The 25,706-nt window shown below is 40.0% G+C and overlaps 1 protein-coding gene across 2 annotated transcripts; it reads right to left on the bottom strand.

Moving 5' to 3' along the window:
- Positions 1 to 532: 532 nt before the first annotated feature.
- LOC113503760 (protein disabled-like) lies at positions 533 to 25,290 on the bottom strand. 2 transcript variants are annotated; one of them, XM_026885847.1, is made up of 19 exons: positions 24,866 to 25,290; positions 22,924 to 23,138; positions 21,777 to 21,920; positions 20,867 to 21,016; positions 15,766 to 15,954; positions 14,471 to 14,662; positions 12,181 to 12,771; positions 11,712 to 11,912; positions 11,208 to 11,365; positions 10,833 to 10,926; positions 9,933 to 10,531; positions 9,249 to 9,616; positions 8,740 to 8,904; positions 7,978 to 8,083; positions 7,390 to 7,767; positions 7,104 to 7,177; positions 2,009 to 2,090; positions 1,483 to 1,860; positions 533 to 1,239 (listed from the first exon to the last, which is right to left on the bottom strand). In XM_026885847.1, the coding sequence occupies exons 1-19, from the start codon at positions 24,903 to 24,905 to the stop codon at positions 867 to 869; spliced, it is 4,497 nt and encodes a 1,498-aa protein (XP_026741648.1). In that variant the 5' UTR covers positions 24,906 to 25,290; the 3' UTR covers positions 533 to 866. The 2 variants fall into 2 exon arrangements, with proteins under 2 accessions (XP_026741648.1, XP_026741654.1); XM_026885853.1 differs by having other exon boundaries at positions 12,181 to 12,654.
- Positions 25,291 to 25,706: the final 416 nt, after the last annotated feature.

The raw sequence follows: 25,706 nt of genomic DNA, 5'->3' as shown, positions 1-25,706 counted from the left end.
TGCAAGCCGTTTTTTATGCTGTCCTTTAAGCCAGAATGACATCATATTCCCTTAATGCCACGGCTTCTGTCTCATTGCAAATTGAGGTCAAGCAGTTTTATTGCTTCTTTAAACACATTCCTTGCCTCGCATCCTGTGGAAACGCCACCTCATTGGCTAACGAACGTGAGATTATTTTAGACATTTATTCAGAACACGAGATCTATGAAAAATATACTTATTTGCTATGGCAAGACTCTCTCGACAATACTTGTCAAATCCTCCGATGAATATCAATACCCCTTGTTTGCATTCTTTCACTATTCATTTTACTCCTTATTACAAATTACAAAGAATCTAACTAAAACGTGCGACTAATATATCGTGATCCCTACTTTTATAATGTCTTTTTAATACAAAGCTTAATTATAATTTGTTTTTATTTTAACTGTGATTTTAGGAACTTTGAATAAGAAGCGAGTGAAAGGGGTATATGAAAGAATAGTGATTACACCGGGACCAACATACAACAAAGTAGGTTGGATTGTTTTGGTTTTTTAGAAATAGTCAACCTGCTTGTTACGTTATTTGCATGATACTGTGACAAGGTAAAGGCATTTTTTGATTGCATCAACACTTTTCCATCGTCAAACGTTTTATTTGTGGAAGAGAGATTGAACTATCTGTCTCGACCATATTACTCTGCTCATGGAAAAATCAATATTCTCTCAATAAGTATATGGGTATTTAAAACAATGGACATTCATACATCGCAAGTTAAAGGCAAGAAACTAAATAAAGGGAGGCACGAGGATTATCAGCTGCTCACAATAGTGCTACACTGCGGGTCCGAACCGGACCGGTCCGGGGCGGCGCCGGAGGCCGGCTCACGCGTTGTCAAACCCTTGGAAGTCTCCCGGCCAGTTCTCCCGGCGGGCCGCGCGGTCCGAGCCCGTACACGCGAAGAACGCGTCGCCTTCGAAGGGGTCAGACTCGCGCGTGAAGATGTTTATAGAATCAGACTTACGGATGTCGCGGGTGGTGGCGGGCGGGGGGCGGGCCCGCAGGGGCGGGACCTCGCCCTCCTCCTCCTCGGCGATGGAGGCGGTGCGGGGGCGGGGCGCGGAGAAGTCGTCCTCGAACATGGAGCGCGGCGACACCGAGTCCGAGTCGAAGCGGAAGCGGCTCGCGCTCTGCTCCAGCCGCGCGCTCGACACTGACAGCGGGGAGGCGGTCACGTCTTCCGGCTCGAACGCGAACCTAGAAATGCGGAGATTACAACATTTAGACTTACGGACAAGAAAGATTTAAAGTCAATAAAATTAACCAGAATAATCTGCTTCATAAATAAATTAATCACAGGAGTTGACCGGGAGAAGCGGTACGATCACAAACACGTTTATAACAAGACTTTGGGTCAAACTAAATGTAATTCAAGCCAAATGTTTTGATAATAAGGTTTTAATCATGAATTGCGATAAATAGCTTGAAAAAACATGTTACCTGGTTCCCTCCAAGCTCGCGTACGGCGCTCGTTTCTTAGTGGTCGGTGTGGGCGGCTCAGTGAAGTCGTTATCGAAGGGCGAGGCGTGTTCCCTCTCTCGGGGGGAAAAGTCATTACTAAAGCGGTAATCCCTCGGCCGGCGGGGTTCCTCCCTCCTCACTCTCCGTCGTGGCTCTCTAGTGTCCCGCCCTGAGTCCCGCTCCCGCCCCGAATCCCGTTCTCGGCCAGAGTCCCGCTCTCGGCCCGAGTCCCGGTCCCGCGTGACGTCACGGACGGCCTCGCGGGTCACGTCACGCGGCACGTCGCGTGTCACGTCCCGAACTACGTCACGTCGTGAGCCCGAGCGTCGTGATGACCAGGACAGCGTAGACCCGTATCTAGTGATATTCACAGATTAGTTTGAAATGTGGAAACATGATCAATGAAAGGTCAATCTATTAGCAAGTTACATTACATATTTAATAAAAAACTTTCATTATTTTCATTATTTAGCTATCAACATTTATATTATGCAGTATATTGTACCTCCTATCGCTGGGATCTTCACTCTGTCTTAGTTCTGCTCGGCGCCTCGTCTCGCGCCAGCCGAGTGAACCGTAATTTCTCTCTGTAAATTAGATGATCAATGAATGTATAAAAAAATATGTTTTGTAAAGGTAGTCACACTCATTAATTGAATTAAGAATAAAAAAAACATCGAACTAAAATTTACCAATAAAAAAACCAGTCATTAGTGTCACAAATTACATAGAATAATTCAACAGTTTGGTTTTTGACTTTTAAGCGGTTACAAACACAATTACACACTACTTTACTGCCGTGCGCTTAGTGCCCGACGGTCGCCTTGACATATCAGCACCGTTTACCCCACCTAATAAATCCACTGAATCTCAAAGTTTTGCTTTCTAAATTAAAGAATATAAAATATTTATCTCGCATTATGGAGTCTCACAATTGTGGATCTTGTGGTGAGATATTAACCGATGGAGTTCGCTGCACAGTCTGTAGCCAAGACCTGCACTTTCACTGCGCGGGAATCACTGAGGCTGGTTTTCGCAAGCTTGGGGACAGGAAGCTTTCATGGCGCTGTGGTAAGTGTAAGCAGTCTGGTATGAATAGCACTCTAGCACCCTCTTCTCCGAGAATTGAGCCAGATTCCTTAGTACTGAAGGAAATTAAAGCCCTAGCCGAGAAACTGGAACCGCTGGAATCGCTGAGGGATGAGGTCGTTAGACTGAGGAAGGAATTCGCTGAGCTGAAGTCCGCAGTCGACGATAACACCAAAGAAATGAAAGCCTTCAACACTAGAATAAGTCTCGTCGAATCTCGTTTGGTGCAGGTTGAGAAGTCGCAGAGTCAGATTGACCAAATCAAAATCAGGTTGGACCAAATGGAACAAGAAATGAATTCTAGTGAGCAATGGGCTAGGATGAACAATGTTGAAATCAAAGGTGTTCCCCAAACGGCCAGAGAAAACTTGTTCGATATCCTAGCTAAAATTGGTTCCAAAATCGAGTATCCTGTCACCAAGTCGCAGATTAATTTCATTACCAGAGTGCCTACGCGGGAGAAAGACCGTACTAAGCCGATTGTTGTGTGTTTTTGCAACCGGTACGTCAAGGAGGATTTCATTGCTGCGGCCAGACTTGTATCCAAGAGTAATCCTATAACTGCCTCACTAATTGGATTCTCAGAAAATCATAGGATTTACGTGAATGACCACCTGACTGTGCACAATAAAGCTCTTCTGGCGAAGGCTAAGAAAGCGGCTGGTGAAATGAATTTTCAATACATCTGGATCAAACATGCGAAGATACACTTACGAAAAACGGACAGTTCAAATATAATAATTGTGAAAACGGAGAAAGATCTTACGAAAATATCTTAATTTTACCAAAAAAAAATGTTATCCTCTTAATACGAATCAATTTCCATAAAATTTATATTTATTTAATTATTGTATTGCGTTTGAAGTTTGAGAACTACTGGATTCAGTGTGCATACCATGTATTCCTTCAATATCAGTGTCGCTTCGCAGTGTCAACCAATGAGCACGCAACTAATTATTCTCACACCTCTAATGTGTGCCATTGCAAACTTAGTCTTATCTTTAGTACATTAGTGGTTAATTTCTTTTGGCACATGGTGTCGGTTGGGACCATTTGTTGTCGGATGGTAGTGTTTACTCAATGCTTTGTTCCTATTCATAAGTCATTAGCGATGAATTCTCAAAGCTTGATAATTATGGGTCACCGTGTATTTCTGTGTGTGGATTATTTTGCATGCATTATTTTGCTTTCTACCTGCTGCTGTGTAATTCACTGCAGTTATTATAATATTTCTGTTAAGTTTTCAATAACTGTGCGCCGTATATCATTGTTGCATATTGTGGTTATTATTTTATGTTTGATATTAGTTATTGTTAAAAGAAAAAAATGGTAAATCTAAATATCTACTATCAGAATGTGCGTGGATTGCGTACGAAAACGCTCGGCTTGTACAGGAACATATGTTTAAATTCTTATGACGTAATAATATTTACTGAGACGTGGTTAGTGGACAGTGTGAATAACAGTGAGCTATTTGACGGGAGGTATTTAGTGTGGAGACGTGACCGTGATTATTGTCGAACATCTCAAACACGGGGAGGCGGTGTCCTAATAGCGGTTAGGAAAGACTTGACGGTCGTAGATAGGTCGGACTGGTACAGCTCTGCTGAGGACCTTTGGATATCAATAGTGTTAAAAAGGACCAAACCGTCAATTAGTTACAGCATTCATATTTGCGCTCTTTATCTTTGTGCCGAAAATGCAGGTAATTCATATTACACACAGCTGGACAATTTCACAAAGAAACTAAACGATTTAATGATGACGCACTTGACAGATACATTTCTAATAGCAGGCGATTTCAACTTTGGCGATCATATAGATTGGTCGATTAACAATAGTGGTTCTGATCTTATTCCTATTAATTTTTCTGGCCAACAGCTTACGCATTTTATTGACACAATAAATACCTGTAGTCTGTCGCAATATAACGGTACCCGTAATGCAAACGGTAGGCTACTGGATCTCGTTTTTTCAAATGGTAACGTATCTGTCGAGGAGTGTCAGGAGCCACTTGCATTACCTATTGACATGCATCATAAACCTTTGATTATTCAGGCTGACTTTGTTGAACTGCACATGTTAAAAATAAAAAGTATGACTAAATACCAGTTTTATAAGGGCGATTATGAAGCTATTCGATCGGATCTTGATCAGGTGAACTGGGATGAGTTACTATCTACTCAGTCACTTGATCGGGCCGTAAAATTATTCTATGAGAAGCTGTATGCGTTAAGAGATCAATATATACCCACTAAGTCACTTAAAGCATCGTCCCACCCAGCCTGGTACAATCGAGCTCTGATTAAAGTCCTTAAAGAAAAATACAAATATCACTCTAAGTATAAACTATACGGCAACCTCTCAGACTATAATGCGTTCACTCTGCTACGCAAGAGAGCTATCAAGATGGAACAAGAATGCTTTGATACCTATATGCTTAACGTAGAATCCTCTATTGCTAATAACCCAAGGTCGTTTTGGTCTTTTGTGAAAAATAGAAAAAACAAGTCTTCGTTTCCTAGCATATTACACTATCAGGGAGAGGTTGCTGATTCCGGTGAGGATATCAGTAACTTATTCGCAAAGTACTTTCATTCTACGTTCGTTGAGCCTGACCCCACTAACACGGAGCCTAGTGAGTCCAAACAAACATGCCCCAGTGTAAATTCTATTAGTTCCATACAAGTGTCAGCCGAAACAGTTCTTTCATTATTAAAAAAAATAGATCTTACTAAATCCGGTGGACCTGACAACATACCACCGATATTTATTGTGAATTGTGCAAATAGTCTACTTATACCGATATGTATATTGTTTACTCGATCTTTAAATGAGGGCGTGGTTCCAAAAATGTGGAAATCGGCTTATATAACACCAGTCTTGAAAAAAGGCGACAAGTCGAATGTTGCGAACTATCGTCCTATTTCGAAGTTATGTCTCTTTGCCAAAATCTTAGAACGAATAGTATACGATCAGTTATACTCGGCTGTACGAGTTTGCATTGGTGACGAGCAACATGGGTTTCTTCGCGCGCGATCCACCACATCTAATCTGCTTCTTTCGACTAATTTTATTTTAAAACATATGCAACATAGAGTGCAAACAGACGTTATCTATACTGATTACAGTAAGTGTTTCGACAGAATCGACCATCGTATGCTCTTGCAGAGGCTACACGCAGTTGGTATGCATGGTGACTTGTATCGTTGGTTTTGCTCTTATATTGAGAATCGGACGCAGGCTGTAGTTCTTCATGGTTACAAATCAGGATGGTGTACCATCCCATCTGGTGTACCTCAGGGCTCACTCCTGGGTCCTCTTTTGTTTGTAATATTTGTAGCTGACATAAAATCCTGCTTCAAGTATAGCAACATATTACTGTATGCGGATGACATGAAAATCTTGAAAGCTGTACGTAGTTTGTCGGACTCTGAGGAATTACAAGAAGATCTTAACAGATTTGCAGACTATTGTAAGCGTTACAAACTCCAATTAAATGTATCCAAATGCACGTATGTCTGTTTTTCGCGGCTTAATTCAAACATTTCTTATAATTATTCGCTTAATAATCAAGTAATTAATAAATTAACTTATATTAAGGACCTAGGAGTTATCCAGGACAGTAAGTTACTGTTTGACAAACATGTAGATTACATCGTCAATAAAGCTTCTAAAGCTCTTGGCTTCATATTAAGAACCTCAGCCTGTTTTCGTTCCTTAAAAACAATTAAAATATTGTACTGTTCTTACGTACGCAGTCATCTTGAGTACGCATCACAGGTATGGAATCCCCAGTACTTGGTTTACATAAATCGCATTGAAGGAATTCAAAAAAGATTCTTGCGTTATCTGGACTACAGAGCTCGTCAGACAACAAATGGTTATATAAACAGATGTAGACGCTATCACTTCTTGCCACTTGAATACAGACGTAAAGTTAATGATATTTGTGTTTTGACTAATATTGCAAATGGCACCATTGATTGTCCTGAGTTATTGTCTAACATAGGGCTCCGCACTAATCCGATAGGACTTAGGCAGCGGCCAGTATTGGATATAGCTTTTTCATCTACTAATTATGCAGGCAACTCCTTTTTCATGCGAGCTGCTAGAAGCTTTAATGATCTTTCGCAAGGTTCTGACATTGATATTTTCTGCACAAACGCTAGCTCAATTAGAAGGCAGATGACCCATAGCTACTTTATCGGTTGAACTGATCTTAAACTGAGCATTTTTATTTTTTTCAGTTTAAACGTGGGCAGTTAATAGCAGTGTCGAACTATTGTAATATTTACCACATGACCTTTTAGTCTGTTCCCCCTTTATTCCCTTCCCCTTTCATTCCCCTTTATTTTGTGTTAAATGGTGCTTGCTTATTAATATGTGGAAGCTTGTAATTAGCAATTTGTTTATCTATGTAATACCTATTCTACTGATTATTTGTCTGTAAGCTTTCCTATAAATAAATAAAATAAAATAAAAATTTATATTATAAGGTTAATGTTTACCATCCCTCCTCCAACGCTGGTCCGGCCACCGATCTCTGGGAGACGAGCGCCCCGACCCGCATCCGTCACTGTAGCTGAAATATACACACAATCGTTATGAGATAAGTAAACTCCTACACGAATAAATAGGACAGTCTATTGGCGTCATTTACGCATGTAATGTAGTCTAAATTTGAGTTCTTATTCATTATAATACAAAAGCCGAATTTAGCTGAATAAATATTCGTAGCAGGTTTATGTAGTATTTTTAAATGAACAAAGGTTTGTATCTTTTTTTTATACTTACTCTTCCTCCTCATCATACGAATGTCTCGGCTTCCTATGTCTATCCCTATCCTTATCTCTGTAGTCTTTCGGCAGTCTCTCTCTACTCCTGGAGTCGCGGTACTCCCTGTCCCTGCTATACGTCCTGTCCCTGTCCCACGAGTCATTCTCCCTGTCTCTACTCCTCCGGTCCCTTCTGTCTCTATGGTCCCTCTCCTTGCTGACGTCACGGCGGTCGCGGCCGCTGCCGGAGTCTCGCGCCGAGTCTCTGCGGTCTCTAGCTGAGTCTCTGCCGTCTCTGCTTATGTCTCTGTCTCTTATTTCACGTTTTTCACGCAGTTTGTCTTTCTCTCGCCCGCTGCCGGAGTCTAGGCATTCTCTCGAGCCGGATGAATTGTGTCTGAAAATTGTTAGTAAGGATTTGATTTAAGAAAACATAAAAACGGAGGAAAGTGTACTATTTTTAAAATTCTCTTTTTATTCTGTTTAAGTGTCTCTATGGCTAGGAAGATTTAAAAGAAAAGCAAAGGAAGTAAGAAGAGTTAGCTATGAAGAGTTCTGTAGTAAATAATTAGTAAAAGTATAATTATAAAGGCAGAATGACAAGTACCTGGAATCCCTGTCTCTGTGTGAGGGGGGAGGTCGCTGCAGCCGCGTGACGGGAGGTAACTCCTCGTCCCACGGAGACACGTCGCGAGATGACGATGATGTTTGTACTGAAAGAATATTTATTGATCAGATTTTATATCGATTTTAAAACAGGTAGGTGTTATGTATGGATAAAAGCTTTTTTATGATTTTGTTGTTAATTTTGACTTTTAAAGATGCGTGTCGTTGAAAGTTAGCTGCTGTTATGAGAAATCGAATAGAATAGAATGTAGAAGAATGGGATGCGAAGTAAAAATATTGCAATTTTGTATGTTATTTTAACATATTTTTGCAATAACAAGCTTGTATAACAACGCGAATAAAAAGTGTGGGGAACAAGTTCAAGACGATTTCAACCTAGCTGGAGTCGCAGATCATTACATAAGGATATTTTTTAGTCTGGTCAAGTTTGTCCCATCTCTATATCTTCTTCATTGGTTTAAATACTTACTATTTGAAAGATTAAATGATGTAACGGTTTACTCACGCGTATTTATCGGGGTAGCCCGACTAGTTTTGGACCCAACCGAAGTCCTTAATGATTAAAGACTCCGGTTGGGTCACAGTTTTCACAGGTTACATCATTTAATAATGAATCAGTCTCACGATAGTTATTATATTTGAAAGATGTCTTCGAAAGAGGACGTTCTCATCGCTTAGAATAATGAGTTTACTAGGTACTTGAAAGACAAATCAGAAGCAGTGTAGTGTGTGTCGTAGTTACCGATGGGCTTCCTGGCGGGCGGGTCGTGGTGGCGGGCGCGGCGCGCGCGCGGGCGCGGCTCGGAGTCGCGCGAGTCGCTGGAGCCGGCCGAGGCGGGCGCGCCGCCCAGCACCGCCCAGCGCGCGCCGCCCGCCGCGCCGCCCACCACCACACCCACCAGCTTCTCTGGGGGGAGCGGGCCGCATCATCAGTATATTGTACGTATTACAAATTTTCTAACGCAAATGTTCTAGATATTATTTTTTTTTGGTTAAACAATTCGTTTCTGATATTCATGCCAAATTGTAATAGATTTATCCGTGGTAAAGCAACACACAAGTAGTAGGATTGATATGAATAAAAGTACAACCTTATGTGCTTACAAAGAAACTATTTCATCCCACAGACCCCATCTAAAAAACTCAACAACTTGAAAATTCCCAAAAAAATAACGAACTAAAAAATTAAAGTACAAAAAAACTTATACAATCTACATTCCTTCAAATTTTTTACCACATCTACATACATACCTTTAGTATCAGGCGAGGACCCGCTCACAACATCACTAATAGACCCGGTCGAGAGTCTCGCGGGCGGCGGCGCCAGGTCCCTGACCGGCAACGGCGTCAGCTCAACAGGCGTCAACTCCTTCTTAACCTCCTCAACCTTCTTCTCCTCCTCTCTTTCCCTCTCCTTCACAACAGGACTCTTCCTGAACGCGTCCTCAACGTGTGTGAAAGAGAGCGAGCTATTGTCGATGCAGTCAAAGAAGTCTGAGTTGTCGAACCCATCAGATTTCTCGTCGGATTTCTTTCGTTCTTTGGGTACTTCAGGCGGTAGGGATTCAAATTCGTCTTGTGGTGGTTCTGTTATTGTTATTTCGCGGAGTGCTGCGTACCTGGAAACAAAATGCTATGGATGAAGACGTGAGCATACATTATGCATATTCAATCGTACTTATGAGTCATTAGTATTCGTCATAGTACAAAAGAATCTTCGAATCTAAATCGATTAAATTATGCTTTAAACATTTTGAATTGAAAAACGCCATCTATTTATCTTTAAGTTCAGTATTAGACATAGACGTTATCATACGAAGAGAGTAAACTCAAAAACAACCAATCATCACAAATAGATACAGTCTACTGACAAAAAAAAATACAATGACCACATGTCAAAAGAAAAAATATCAAGAGTAAAATCTAGTAACATACCTATCATTGGTATTCTCCAGTTTAACCTCAACGTGACCATTATCGCGCGGTGACGTGCTCCTCCTGACCTTCTCAATCTGAAGAGTCTTCATCACAGACTTGATATCCTCAATTTTCGCGTCAATCTGCGACGGTTTCGGACTGACGGAGTTCCTGAACATATTGAAGGAATCCAGCGTCAATTCGTCTAAAGTTTTTAAAGGACTACGGGCTGGCTCTTTGGCCTCAACTTCCCGATCTTGATTAGCCCTCATCAGATTATCTATAGCCGTTAGTTCCTTTTCGTCTGAGTCTTGCTTCGGTTCCGCCTCTAAGATGTCTATAGGGTCTAAAATAGACTTGGCTTTTAACTCTTCCTCTTGAATTTCCCTAAAGGCCGCGTATCGGTCGTACGAAGCATTCGCTTTTTTGTCAAAGTCGTCGAAGTTTGCGACAAATGTGTCCGTGATTTCCGCTGTTGGGGTGAAGTTGTCTTCGAACTGTGGTTTGAAGTCGTTCTGTGTTGGCTTGTCGAGAATACCGCTAGGGGTCGATAGCCCAGATAAAGCTGTCAATGGTTTCTCCTTTTCAACCCTCGTCGAAGGCTCAACGTGTATATGCTGAAACAAGTTGTAGGAATTATTATTGTTATTCGATTTCCTAATCTAAGCAAGGTAGGATAAATTGTCTACCTTTTTGTTTTCCCGCGTTCGCTGTTGTTTTTTGTTTTTGTTGAGAGGAAACAAAAATTTTAATGTGAGGTCAATGACATGATTATTCAGTTGTTTTTCACAACTGCGGCTTACACAAGTATGATTTTTACAAATAAAGAAGCAACGATTTTCTTATTATGCAATATAAATTATCCTTAAATAAAATAATAATAAATTAAATTATACTATTAACATAAACGTAACTTACCGCTCTATCGTTGTCGGCAGCTAGGTACGACCTGAGGTAGTCGGTCAGTTGCGGCAAAGTCATAGACGATAGTGTAGCGGCGGGGACTCGTAACCTGGAACGGGCCAGATGAGATGGAGATTATTTATATGTTCCTTCTGTTAAACTGCAGTAAACTGGCGCGTAGTAGACCTGTGATCATAATAGTCCCACGGGAACATAAAATCGGGATAAAAACTGTGTGTTAAATCCTGGTTATTAACTCTCTGTGCACCAAGTTTCGTCTAAATCCGTTCAGTGTTTTTTGCGTGAAAGAGGATCAAAATCCTTACCTACAAACTTTCGTGTTAATAATATTAGTAGGATACTATGTTAGTTCCCCATGTATATTAGTACCTGTGGGCCAGTTCGTCCATGGTGCAGGTGAGCAGCTGGCTGAGCGTGATGTCGAAGCGGCGCGCGGTGGGCAGCGGCGGCGGCGCCGGCGTCAGGTACTCGTCCTCGCTGCTGTTCGTGGCCGCCGACGACAGGCGCGGCTTCATGCTGCGGTCCGCCTGGGTGAGTATATACGACACAGTGATTATGAAAATACATATATTAAGTATTTGAATTTTGAAGCAACATAATACACAACAAAATCTATTTTTATTAGATCAGCATAAAATCAGGAAGCAATAACTGTAGCTCTAGACTTAAATTCGTTGCGAAGCATCTTCTCATAGACACTAAATACAGCTTACTCAGTACTAAAAATATCTATAAAATCTTGTTTTTTTAGTTGAAAGAATATCTAAATTGTTAAGGATTACCAACCGTACTTTATATCGTTTATGCTTGACTACAAAGACAAATCAACCTTAACATATTAAGATAGAGTTGCTATTAGAATAACACACTGACCAGCGGTTCCCGTCGCATGGCGGGCTTGGGCAACTGAGGCGGGCCCTCGTCATCATCATGGTCATGTGGGGGTCGCGGGGGCGGGCGGACCCCGCCCACCTCGCCCGCCTTCTTGGGCGGCAGCGGCGGCGGTGGCGACGCGCTCTCTACGCTCAGCTTGTGGGCTTGCGGCCGCTGGCGGACCATGCTGCCCTCTGTGCTCTGGGGGGTTTAACGAGTTATTGGGTTAGAGAGTTTGATTTGAAAGAGACTTGTCAAAGAACAGTCGAGCTGACTAGCTTTTGTTTCAGTGAGCAGACTTTTATTTTATGAATGCGAGGAAACATTTAAGAGGCAAAAATTTACAATGAGTCAAGTTTTTAAATACAGTTCGGGGCAATAGAGTAAGCAAAGCAGACTCGCAACCTTTGGCATCTAAAAATGTTGAGAAATACTTAGGTTGATCTAGCCAGGTGTAGTGTTGTGTTACCTGTCTCTGCAGACGCGGCGACTTGGGCACGGGCTCCGGCGGCAGCGAGACCTGCAGCGGGCCGTTGAACACGCTGCGGCCGTTCTCGAGCGGCGGCGGGCCGGGCTCGGCGCGCTCGGGCTTGGCCTTCAGCTCGTCCGGCCGCACGTCCACCCGCAGCGCGCTCGCCTTGGGGAACTCCGCCATGCTCGTGAACGGATCGTCTTTGAACGAGTCCGAGAACGGATCTGTGTTATCGAAAGGATCTGTCTCCGCGAACGGATCGGACGAGAAAAAGTTCCCCGAGAACAGTGCGGTCTGCGTCGGCTTGACGATCGCTACCGAGCCGCCCGAGTGCCGCGACAGTGACGTCATCGTCGTCGCCGGCCCGTAATGCTCTATCTTAGTGTCGGTGCTCACCGGCAATATGTCTGATATAAGGCTCTGTGTGGACACGAGGTCTTTGAGCACTTTCTTTGGCGGATTTTTGAGCTCCTGAAAGAAGAGTTTTTTGTCAACGTAAGGTTTACTCCGGCCGGTGCCGAGGGGGTCTAGTTCCGTGAATACGTCGTAACTGAGCGACTGCGTCGTTGACGCGCTGGGCTGGCATACCTGTAACACAGGCAGTCACCATAATACTAAGTATATGTAGACGTGATAACGCAGTTTTCATTTAAACTTCTAGTATTACTTGAGCATTACAATGTACAAGTAATCCTTGATTTTAATTTTCATTAAACAAAAAAATCGTTCTACATTGATTAAGCGTGCGTCTAAACACATAACCGAATTGTGCGTTTGTTTGTGCATTAACCGAGCAAAACGAGTCGTGCGGGAACTGTTCAGCGATACTGACGTCACGGTAAATGGCGACTCGCGAGGTTACGGCATGCTTTGGGTCACAACGGTTCTCGTTAAGGTAAAGTTAAGCGTCACGTCCACATAATTCAGTCTTATAGCATACAGACCAGACGTCACACAGGGAGCTCTACTAAGTATTCGAATAATATTGCGAACGATCGTCAACGATTTTTATAGAGACAAAAAGTAAAAAAAATACCAGCATTTAGATTTTTTTATAGTATCGCAATAATATTCAATACATCCAATTGAAAGCGGGTACCTGAGGGGTCATGCACTATAAATAATGTACTAAAACAGTCGTTCACTTACACATAACATGAACATAAAGTTACAGAATACAGCTTTTGCCAAAATAATTTCACAACTACAAGAAAAAATTGATTGATAAATAAATCATTACATCTGTCCATACGGCCGTTACGAACATAGATTAAAATAAGTAGGCTGAATTAATATTGTTTATATTACATAAATAAATAGGTTTTATATATTATTATTAATACTTCTGTTCATTCATTGGCTACTAAGTCTAGGTTTTTTTCGCAAACTCAAGAAATTAAGACTTTTAAATATTGCTTAGAAAAGTTAGAAAATTGAGTCTTGAGATCGCGAGTACATAATTACATAATAAGATCTTTAATGCGAAAGTGGTTTATATCTCAGTTGATACATGGATAGGAAACCATTCCTACGCCTATGAATAAAAGTATCCACTTTCACATTGCATTCAACAAATGACTTTACACTGGCCGTCGACATAAACTTAACTTGAATAATATTGTTTTAACAACAAAAACATACAACCGACTTCAAATAAAAACTTGATGATTTTTATGGCACCAAATGACAGCTATTTAATGTAGAACGAAAATGGATAAACAAAATCAATTTATTCAGTAATGAACTGGCTAGGTTCTGAGAGTTATAAACAAAATAAAAGAACAGACGAATTGAGAACCTTCTTCGTTTTGAAGTCGGTTGATAAAATTATTTAATAACATACTTATGCATGCCTAAGCTAGGGCCCACTGTGTGCAGAGCCATTTTTATATTTTACATACTAACAACATTTGGAGATGGCGCCAATATCGCACGTCTACTAAATAAAGTTTGTGTGGTAGTGAAGCCATCCGTTTTAAATAAATACTCCATAAAGTGGCCAAACGGCTTTCAACCTTTAGTTGTGAGCTTTAAGTTTTTTATTAGTTGTCTATATTAATACTGCCTAAAGCTAGCCATTCATGCTACGATACATCTCATAGTTTAACTGCACAATTTAACTGTGCAGTTGCAGGTGAACCGAATTGTGCCACGGCCCAGTAATGATATACAAGTTAATTCATGAGGTGTGTCATAACGTGTATGGGTATCTTAAGCCACAATACACTGTATGGAGTCAAACATCAATCCCTTAAATCTAACTTACAATAGCTACAGGTTTACTAACCGGCGCGGTTTCCGTGAGGTTGTCGACGAGGGCGGGCGTGGGCTCGAAGTCAGCGGCGACGGTGGCGAGGTCGAAGGGGAGCGGGGGCGCGGTCTTGCCGGGGCTGAACACTGCGCGGGAGGTTGTGGAGGGCGCGGCCCGGGCCCCGCGCGGGCCCGCTACTGTAGCCGGCGGTGGGGGCAGGAGGCCCTTCTGGAGATAATGTATGGGTGGATATGATAATCTACGAGTATGTATGGATAATATAAGGTTTAATTCAGTTTCACCGATCCTGTTGTTTTGATAGCTAGTACTCGGGAGTATAATATAGTATGTGATAATGCAATACTAGGATATGACATAGAGCTGTGCTTGTGCTAGAGTAGAAAGGTGGAGCTCCGCTTTAAAATATAATTGAGTTTAAATTTGTTGGAATTGTCTTCTCGAGTACTCCGACTTCATACTTACTTTACTTCATGATTTTAACTATTTGGCTCTACTCTAAAAACGGACTAAGTCAAATGTAAATGTGAATGTTGAAATGGGGTCCGACTGTTTAGACCCTTAGATTTTGAAACCATTCGTGTTAGGTAATTCGTTTTCCGAAAAATATGGCAAGATGGAAAGAAAATTCCAATTTTTAGAGAACATAAAGAATTAAGCAAAGACGATAAGTATTGTCTCAAATTCCCAAGTTTCACATAACGCATTTATTTGTCTCATGACCCAAATAATTAAATGTCGTAATACTAAAACTAAATAACCGATATATCCGCCAAGTTATATTGTTACTGGATGCTTGCCAAGAGTTTTTATTGATCTTGCCTTGAATAAGAGCAAGGTAGGATATTTTAGCAGGACAATAAAACTCAACTCTGAGGTATATATTTTAAGTTTTAAAACCGATACGTAGGTATTCTTGGGTATTGGAAGGTGAGAAAAGCAACGAACATAGAGATATCACTCGACACTGTATGTGTAATTTTTCGTTTATTGAAGGGACGCAAGAACTGGATCAGATATATTTTAGACGCATACAAGTGTGTTTTAAACAAATATTGACTGCTAGGGAAGGTTTTTTAGCACTTCTCGTAACTAAGATTTTCACAATCAGCTTCCAATCTTCTTTTGTTCAATACTACCTGTGTGATAACCAAGTAAACAGTGTGACAACAAGTCTCTAGTATCATCTTTGGATGAAGGTAGACCGTCGAACCGCATCAAATCTCGCTGGAGAGAGAGAACTATTATACTCCCAGTCTGGGCAAAAATCACCACCCTGCTTTTTACATCATGCACTTAACCTTTAATATTACCTGTGCGGGTATCGCAGTGAAGGAGTCCCCAAATGGGTCGTTGGAAGGGGTCAGACCCTCGACTTGCGTCAGTCCCCGCCGGAGGGAGCTGAGCTCCTGCTCCAGGTCCACCAGCTCCGCGACGCCGCCTTCCGCGCCGATATCTGCAGCTTTAGACGTCGATGAGGTCGCCTCCGTAGATGTTATACTCTGTGGAGACATAGAAGTGGAAGGTTCTTGTTAATCACAGTATAATGTGAGGTATGGTGTGACTAAGAGTTCGGATTACCTCTGGGCGGAGGAAGTCCAGTTGGGATTATCCAGAATTTAAAAGGTATAGGTACTTCTAACGTATATAAAGAGCTCACTGTAAGTCTGCACTTAAATTCATCTTTGTATCCGTAAAGGTAAAACAATAAGATGATCCGCCAGATTTTTCGATACTTCAATCCAAAAAAGGACATGCTTATGTCTTGGCTACAAAACCGACCACCTACACAGGCAAGACCGCGATCAAAAATATAGGACACAATTTAACCTTTGGCTAAACTTTTCGAGTGCATGCAAAATTTCCATACATCAATTAGCTTATACGCAAAGATCAACAAGTTCAATCAATCCAGATTTGTGTGACCATCTATTTCATATCGACATTGACTCCTAATTGATATTGCATTTTATCGTTTGTTTTTATCAGTAGTAATTGATTGATTATAAGCACCAGTTATAAATAGCTCCGACTGCATGTATGAGAGTTGTAGTATATTTACAATAATACAGTACAGCATACCCAATAATTTAAAGCTATCGACAAATAATGTACCCACTTAAGATAATATATCAGGAATTAGTATTTATTTGTGTATTAATTAATTTGTTAATGTGTGTATATTATAAAGCTGTTTTGTATGTCGTGGTAATAATAATAATCATCGTTCCACAGTGGGGTATAGTCTTCAGATCGCTTAACGACTACCTATACCAAGGGGGAAATAGGGAACGTATGAGGCATGAACCATACCATATATGGAAGGTATAAACATAGTCACTACGCTTTTTCTTTGTTGTTTTAAGTGTATTAAGTTCTCTAACACCGCAGTGACTAAAGTCTATTCGAATTGTATTTTATCATTTTAACAGCAAGGCAGGAATAAAATTTTAGTCCATTTAATATACCTAAAAAGGCAATATATTTTTCTAACTAATAAAAAATTGAGTTCAAAATCAATGCCCTGGATGAATGACAATCTTTGATACCTTGACCATGAACTCAGTACTTGTATTGATACAAATAATTTATGTTTATTTATTAATACATAATTACGACTGTCCGACAAGTAAGATAAAAGTTTAACAACTTATTATTCTCTTATCTGAGAAGGACGTTTGATGCACTCAAGTACAATTTTACAATTTTATTCTCAACAAGCTCACAGTTAACCTTTATACGATATTTATCTTTAACACTACACAATAAAGACTATATTGTTGTGAATATTTTAAACTTAATGTTGATTGTATAGTGTACCGCAACAAGAAGTAAAAATATGTTTTTTATAGTCTTTATTGCAATACAATAAAGTTGATTATCGATTAAAAGTATCCATTGTCGTGTGGCTGATGGATCATTGTGAACATAAAATAATTGTTATCCTTATTCGGTCATCGACCTCTTGCACAAGGCTAGTCGATAAGCTTAGAGAGATTATATTTAGTCTGACGTTTTTTTATTTACAACTAGATTATCATAAAGTGTACCTCCTGTATATGGGAAGGTTCAATCAAGGTCGTTCACTATCAATTGTGCTCAAGCTGTCTTTATAAAGGAAATTGGTTTTCTCCCGCGTCTGCCATTTCCGTCAAAGACATGTAGAAACATAAAATGACTGAGGAAAATTGGCGCAATGCCTAACTGTATGGCTGTCTACGCATAATAACGAGTTTAGTTTTATTTTAATAGAAAATGGAAATAATGAATACATTCAATTTTATGATAGAATATACATAGGCTAATTACAGCGATTAAAAGTAAAGCTATCATGGCATACAATAATTAAGTATTGCCAAACTTTGGCAACATGAATACAAATGTTGCCAGCTCATTTAATGATACTGCAAAGGAGCAATATTGCATGTTAACGGTTTTGAGGTTGCGTGACACCAAATGATACCAGATATTATCTTCTACTTGGTTGCGACAGAATTAACAAAATTATAATCTAAACTGTGACAAAATTGGGTCTATTTTTCTATAATTTAAAAAATAGGTAAAGAATAAGACTTCAGGTGGCTTAAAAATAACTAATCGATACGTCTGTGTCCGTGCGGCTGAAAGATTAATTACGTTCGTGTATTCATTTGGAAAATATAAAAAAACCAATGTAACACCGAACACGCTGAATAATGTATTGATTTACATGTTTTTTTCTCTGGTTCATTTTTAAGAAAGTGTTGAATTTAATGCGTTCATCTTTGGTAACGTTAGGTATTACAATTTCGACGGTCAATCTCACTATGGGATACTGTGAAGATAGGTCCATGAAAAAATTAAAAAAAATAAAATTCGGCAGAATCTGGTAAAACTATTGGAAGGTGAAATGGTATGCAGAAGAAAATAAAGAAATAAATTAAAACTGAATTGGTGTGGGCTTCTATTTTCCAAAACAAACGTAATCAAATCTATAAGTTAGTGGTATTTTATAAAACACTTCGATTATATATTTACGAAATATCTATATTACGGAACCCGAACTCTTAGTTTCTATTTACGAAATTACACAATAGACAAACAAATGCTTTGAAAATTTGGACTAATTCTCGTATTCGCACTTCCCTTCTCCTTATTGTGGACACACTTTGCTACTTTCGATATTTTCTCCCCCCAACTGCCTCTGTTGCATTCATTAAATCAATAGATTTGTTATTTTTTTAGTAATATAACTTTGTTTTATTATCATAGTTAATCTGCTAACAATGGTATGGATTGCATGATTGCATGTTTAAAATTTCTGTTATAACCTAACTTGTTTTTCGTTCCGATAAATAAACATACAACAAAATGCATGAAAACCAACTCTTATTACATCCTCCGTTACTCGTTCCGTTTATCAATTACTTTTATTAAACACGTAATGACCGCAAGATATGGATAAAGTGACTTTGAATCCCGCTCATGTAGATTCAATTGAGGGAAATTGGCAATTAGCGTAGGAGAGGCAGACTTGGACTTTTATTTTTTATAGTGATTAATGCTGTCACCGCTCGGAATAACAATTAGATGACGCGTTGGTCGAACATGACATAAAAAGTAAAGACTAGTACCATAACAGTATATGAATTATTAATGCCTATCTATGTGCGTTAATTCGTCGGAACCGCTGGACACATTTTAATGAAAATTGACACAATGGTAACGAGTGACTGAAGGATGACAGTACAGAGTAACACCTACCTTTTTGTAACGATATTTTTTATATCGAATTGTCCGCCATGAAAACATTTTATTAGATTAACTTTCAAAATTATTAGTAAATTGATACTTGATAACAGTTTTGGTAGATAAGTACAGAATCATAAAAAAATCCAAAACTACACAACTTTTCCGCACTAGTATATCTTATCACGTTAAACTTTTTCAGCAAGAATTTACAGAACACAATAGCAACACTGCACCTTTTTCCTCCGTTTCACAGTCCACTCTGGAGTGAGAAGCCACATTTTATTACAGCCACAATGAGTGCCCGACCTACGCTACGACGGCAGCAGCAATGTCCAGTATTCCAATGTTTTGACGACGGACACAACAATCGATTGACTCATACACAATAATATTCATCACGATTTCGCTATTGTTACTTCATTTATTAAATAACACACATAATCGTTGCACATTTTTTTATCGATGCTTGAAATTAGCCTTAGGAGGCTCTGAATGCTTCACCAGACTGTTACATTGCAAAATGTGGAATTGAGTCGCGGGTAAGGCTGACTAACTAACGTAGGATCACATAACAGTAATTCCAGGTCCAAAAATCCTCATTAAAGGAGCAATATACTTCTTATTCTTCGTGTTCTTCTGCAGTTCTCGTCGTAATGTGTTTTATAATTTTCCCACCCCATAGACCTACTTCAGCCAGTTCCGATCGAAAACTGACTCGAAAGACATGTGCGAATAACTAGGTTACGAACACAAGACTAAAAGATTTTCGGATAATTAGGATATTTGGATTGATCAGTTCCTGACAACGAAATAATCTTGTAACCATTCTCCAAAACATCCAGCGCCGCATTACTTTTTGATAGCGGCACTCTTGTTTTGAAAACAGCCCGCTTAGAAATCTATGGAACGCAAAATATTTTTTATGTTCGTGTGTAGTTTACCTAACATGTATGTTTACCACGCGGGAGCCGGCTAATTTTAAGCCCAAAATGTAGGGTGGGATTTAGTTCCCCATAAAAATACTTTAGAATTAATGATGCTAATCAAAATTTTAGGCTAGTTTCACGTTTTTCGGCATTAAGTACACAGCACGAAAGTTATTGAGAAAGAAATCATATTAAGGTTTTTTCTGAGAATAATACATTTTTTTTAAGTGTAAACTCAAACTATTCATTTAACGGATTTTAATGAATGTATGGCGAACAAGACCTATCGTAACGAAATGCCATTTCTATAGGTTAAGCGTTAAATAGAGACAAGAAGTGTACAGGCACGTCGCGGACGTAACCTCCAGCCGTCCTTGAGCACTCGAACGTCCAAAAACCGAACCTGAATCTGGGCAAAATGACATTCAGACGCGCGAAAAATTAAGATGAGTTGCTGGACGCCTGCTTCGACGTCGTCCACTTTGACAGTCTTCGGACGAGATATACCACCTCCGATACCTCTCTTTAAACGACAAACTGGATTCGTTCTGACAAAATTCTTCTCTTTTCGTTTGTTTGACAAAATTCTGGACTCCGTTATCCTTACACCAGGATAATGAGAAAACAAGAAAGGAGGCTCTGCAGTGTCAGCAGTCGGCCTACAAATGTCTATCAATAATTTTTGTAACATTTTCATCACGAACACAGTTTCTCTAGATTTTGTGGTAGGAGGGCGCTTTTCTTAAGTTTAATTTACCTTAGCCTTGTTTTCAGTGGACGTATTGGTCGTGTGCCGCACCAAGCTGCTGGTTACCGTCTTGCCTTCTAGCTGCTGCTTCGCCATTTCCACCTCCTTCTTCTTCAGCTCAAACACAACTTGAAATAAGTCTCTCATCGCTATAACTACCTATAAACAACAATTTAAATGATTTAGTACAAAAACAAGCAAGAAAAGGGTAAAAAATATAAATTCTTGTCATCTTCATGTTTAGTAGAATTGCTTCAATAATAGTTTAATGGTTAAAGGTAACTGGCGTTCAAATCCCTACGGCGAGGATTTATTCATGTCTAGTGATTATAAAACCTTTTTTAAATCATCAGTAAACTTCTAGTTATAACTTTGAGGGAGCAGGATTGTTCTGAGTCTGGGTGTCTTTAAGCATGTGATTTGTATGATTGTAAAATCCCCCGCGACATAAGGATTAAATTCCTTACTGCGGGAATCTCTTTTCTATAACTTCTTAATAATTTAATATAGTAACAGTAACTTAAAGCCCTTTCATGTGATGCTCAGTTCCTCTATATATTCAACCGAGTACTGAACTTTGAGAAAAGGACATAAATTGAAGTCATGCTCATGAAAATATTCGATTTCCAACATATCAAGTAGTCTTCATAAAACTAGGTTATTCTGAATAACAGCATTGGACTTCTGATAGGAAATAGCCAGACCCAAAATGTTATTGAGGGATGATTTCTTATTGAAAAAAAAATATACCACAGCTTTATCGAAAGAGCATTTGTCAGCTGATCCTAATTGCTATGGCAGGCTGATTGCATACTGGGGAAATGACTGCTGCTTTTTTGAAAACAGCAGATTATTTCCAAGAAGCGGTGTTATGAATCCTTGGATATGTTTAAACATTTTATAAAGGTATAGATCTTACTTGACTAGCAGCTTTATCAGTCTTGATACCGAAGAACCGGTGTCCGGTGTCGGGCGAGCCGAATATGTAGCCGAAGGCGCGCGAGTCCGTCATGTCCTGCGCTATGAACGATATCTTGTGCACGGGGTGGTGGTACAGCGAGTCCTGGATAACACAAACAAGCTATAAACATACGGCAAAAAATCGTGGACTTTTGTAAAATATTTGTGAAATATCAGTTATGTGAGGGACAGGGAATCTAGGTTATTAATCTAAAATAAAGAAAGAGTCTAAAATATTATTTATTTGGGTTTCGTATCCTAAGGGCACACAAAGGACAGGAACGAACGCGTGGGTTGTAGTCTGTATAAGTCTCTCCCTTCCCCAAAACGGGAGAAGTCATTTGATGACTTCCCATCCGAAAAGGGCCATCTTAAACTTGAGTCTCGATTTAGTATTCAAAGGTTCGAATAAAAAGTCCAAACTGTGCAAAAAAGGAAGGTTCAATGTAATAAGACTGGCAACATACTCTATAAATAATCTGCTATTAAACAGCGGACCGCGATAACAATGTAAATATTTGTACCGAGTTGACTACATGTGGGTTTTGTAAGAAATTTCAAAGTATGCTCGTCTTACCCTAGCTGGTTAGCCTTGCTAAGTTATTAACCCTAGTTACGTAATACTCCAGTCAATAAAACCAGTCTTTAAAACAACATTTTAAGTCTGCAACGAAATAAACCTGCAGTTTTATTTGCTTATTCATTTTGAACTATATTTTTCAGTTCATATAGTTGGTGAATCCGTACGCGTTACTGGACGTACACTCGAAATATATTAATCAAGTTAGAATAATAATTAATTATGTGAAAAATAATATTAGTGAAGTGCTGTGAAAGAGAGATGCCGCTCTACGCTGTGTGTTGTGCTTTCCCGCTTCCACAACCATAGTCATATAACTTTAAAGCGTGGTGGTACCGGAACCTTATTACTAGGGCTCCACCGTCAGCCTGATATATTTCTGTTGCCTCTCTAAAAACGAATACTAAAACTCAAAAACGAGAGGCAAAGTATCTTAAACTATTTTAAGAGAACCCCCAGTTTCACAGGTAAAATTTATACTAAACCGAGTTCTTTCAAGCTATACCTACAATGGAGTACCACTTACACCAGTCTTATCATCGCGCAGCCTGAGGCCGTCGATGGCGACGTGGACCTGTATCCTCTGCTTGTGCTCGCCGGCGGCGCGGATCGCCATCTTGAGGTCGGCCAGCGCCTCCTGGCACATCCTGTCGCCGCGAGCCTCGGGCACCTCGAGCACGCCGATCAGCTTCGCTCGGAACGCCACGCCTTCGCCGAGAAACCGGCCCGGCTCGTTCTTGTCTGGATAACGTGATGTTTGTATTGTAGTTAGACATTTACTACGAACTATGTATCTCTAACTAAACATCTCCAACTTTATCTTTCTTACTATTCAGGATAGGGGAGCAGATCCTAATTTCGTTACCCTATACGTTCGGATTTTGATTTGATAGCTTGCAGAAAGAAGGTATCAGTACGTATCTAACTTGACCTAAGTCTTCCATTTCGGATGAAATGGGCAAAATGAGGTTGGAATAGGTGTGTTAAGACGCTGTCAAAATCTTTTCACATTACTCTCAAACTGATTGTTTTAGAGTACCGCGTATCTGCCGCACCACTGACTAGTCTACGTTAATCTGAACAAAGTATGAGTAATTTCTTTGTTATTAAGAAATGAGTTTTAATTTCGTAGTGAAGTATTTCACAACGTTCTGGGCCAAGGATTTCAACAAAGAATTTTTGTTATTTATTCGGCTATCGTAATCATAAACGGCCTAAAGGAAGACACAACTTTAATACTGTCAAACTCCTTATTCCGCAAAGGCATTCGAAAACACACACATATCATACAAAGGCCAATGACTTGAACTTTAATGCCAATGTCAAACAGCCATTGTTTTCAGAATATAGGACTTTCATACATTATCTTTGTCAGGCATAATCAGAATGAATATGCCGCGATAATACAAGCATCGCATAGTAAACAATCCCGTAGTCGTTAGTCAAGCAAGTCAATCAAGTCTAAATATAATAAAGCACGTTAGTAAGCACAAGTGCACACACATAACACTCATTAACATAATTACATCACCTTTGTTAATCAGACTTTTTGATTCCATCTTTTTCAATGTCATGTTTATTTTTACACCTTTCCGTGGAGCACAAACAACGCGACTGGAGTAGTTACAGCGCAAAATAAAAGTGAGTTCGGGTGTCCTATTTTGGCCCCTGTTTACGGTGCATCATTCCCAGTTTAATTGAATTTCCTGTTTTTAAATTTAGATCCTCGATTGTCGCAGGCCCGCCGGCACCTGTCTGATGCGACCTCTTTCAAAACGGTGATATACTTTTAATTTCGTTCAAAAAGTGTTAGGAAATGCGCCGAGAATGTTGTATGCATACTGCGCAATCATTGCATGCCATATACTTAGAGATATGTATGTTATTTACGAAAGAACAAGCTTTGTTTTGAGGACGAGATGTTAGTCTAGTCATGGAATTCAGTGTTACATTGTTGAAGTTCTATTTACAGAATGCTGCTAACGCTAAGAGTCTGTTTATTAAACCTGCTTTTTTCAGGCGAGCGTCTGATAAGAGGCAGATTTATTCGGTTAATCAAATACCGTAAGTGTTTTATTGCTGCGAATATTTTTATCGGGAATGCTTTTGCACATGTAGTACAATATAGTATTATGATAATATTAGAGACTACCTATTAATAGTTAAATACAATAACCGGACATCCGAATACAGTAACATAGTAATTAAAAACACGTTCACGAGAGAAAAGTGCTCTGAATTGTTTCGTGTAATATATTATAGACGATACTCATTGTGCTCAGTTCATTCAAAATTGATATGTGTAAGATAATTAAGCAGACAAAGTTTTAACGAATACAGTAGCGGCATTAATTAAAAATAATAAACGAAGCTGCCAACAGGAGTAATGAGAAGAGTAGGTACATGCCAAGATATTGTTACGAACACACACAAGCATGACTGTCTGCTCTAAGGACAGATGTACTCACCGAACTGCCGTAAGAGATGCTGGAAATGACACACCTGCATAATTTCCCGTACAAACCGACAAATAGCAAGTTATGGAGTTAGTCCCCTCGACGCACCGCCGCTCCACATCCGCCACGGGCCCACAACACACCCTCTGTCCAAAACACCACGGGGGTCACTCATTATGACAAGGACTAGCAGCACACTGAGCGAGCGCCGTCCACGTACAGTTAGTAGGTGACATAGCCGATACATGCAGGTTACAACATATACCGCAAAATATAATAAAGCTAAGTAATATGCGAATAACGTGGTTGGGAACATGTAGCGCTATCTAACAACACCGCATTACCGTCATATCAAAAGTAGAGAAAAACATCGTGATCAAGAAGCTTAGTTGAGCTAACACGTTACGGACTCACATTTGCAAGGGCTGGTTTTCTTACGAAGGTTTGCATTGGAAAGTCAGTCGGTAACTTGTGATTGAACATCGGTAACTTTTTAAATCTCCACTGAAATACAAATACACTATGGAATTCACTGGCACCGCTGCGCGACTACATTATAGGCACTGTTCATATAAAAATGCAATATTCAAGTTTCACTATGAGGTTTATTGATTTTTACGTTGCCGTCGGTAATGTGTGAGGATGCGTGAGAGGTGGTCGCGGACGGGTCTCACATGATGGAGACACGCGGGCCGTGGGATGAAATAGGCAGGAACAGCGGACAGTTCGTGGAATTAACATTAGTGTATGATTTTGGATGGCAATGGAGGGTCGCAGCGGCGGGCACCACATGGGCGCACTGGCGGCGGCGCGCGCAGCTCGTCTCCCCTCGCGCCGCACGCTCGCGCACCCG

This window comes from Trichoplusia ni, chromosome 2 (assembly GCF_003590095.1).
Source record: "Trichoplusia ni isolate ovarian cell line Hi5 chromosome 2, tn1, whole genome shotgun sequence".
Classification (NCBI taxonomy): domain Eukaryota; kingdom Metazoa; phylum Arthropoda; class Insecta; order Lepidoptera; family Noctuidae; genus Trichoplusia; species Trichoplusia ni.
The sequence above is the reverse complement of the archived record's forward strand: the minus strand, read 5'-3'. Positions and strand labels throughout refer to the sequence as shown.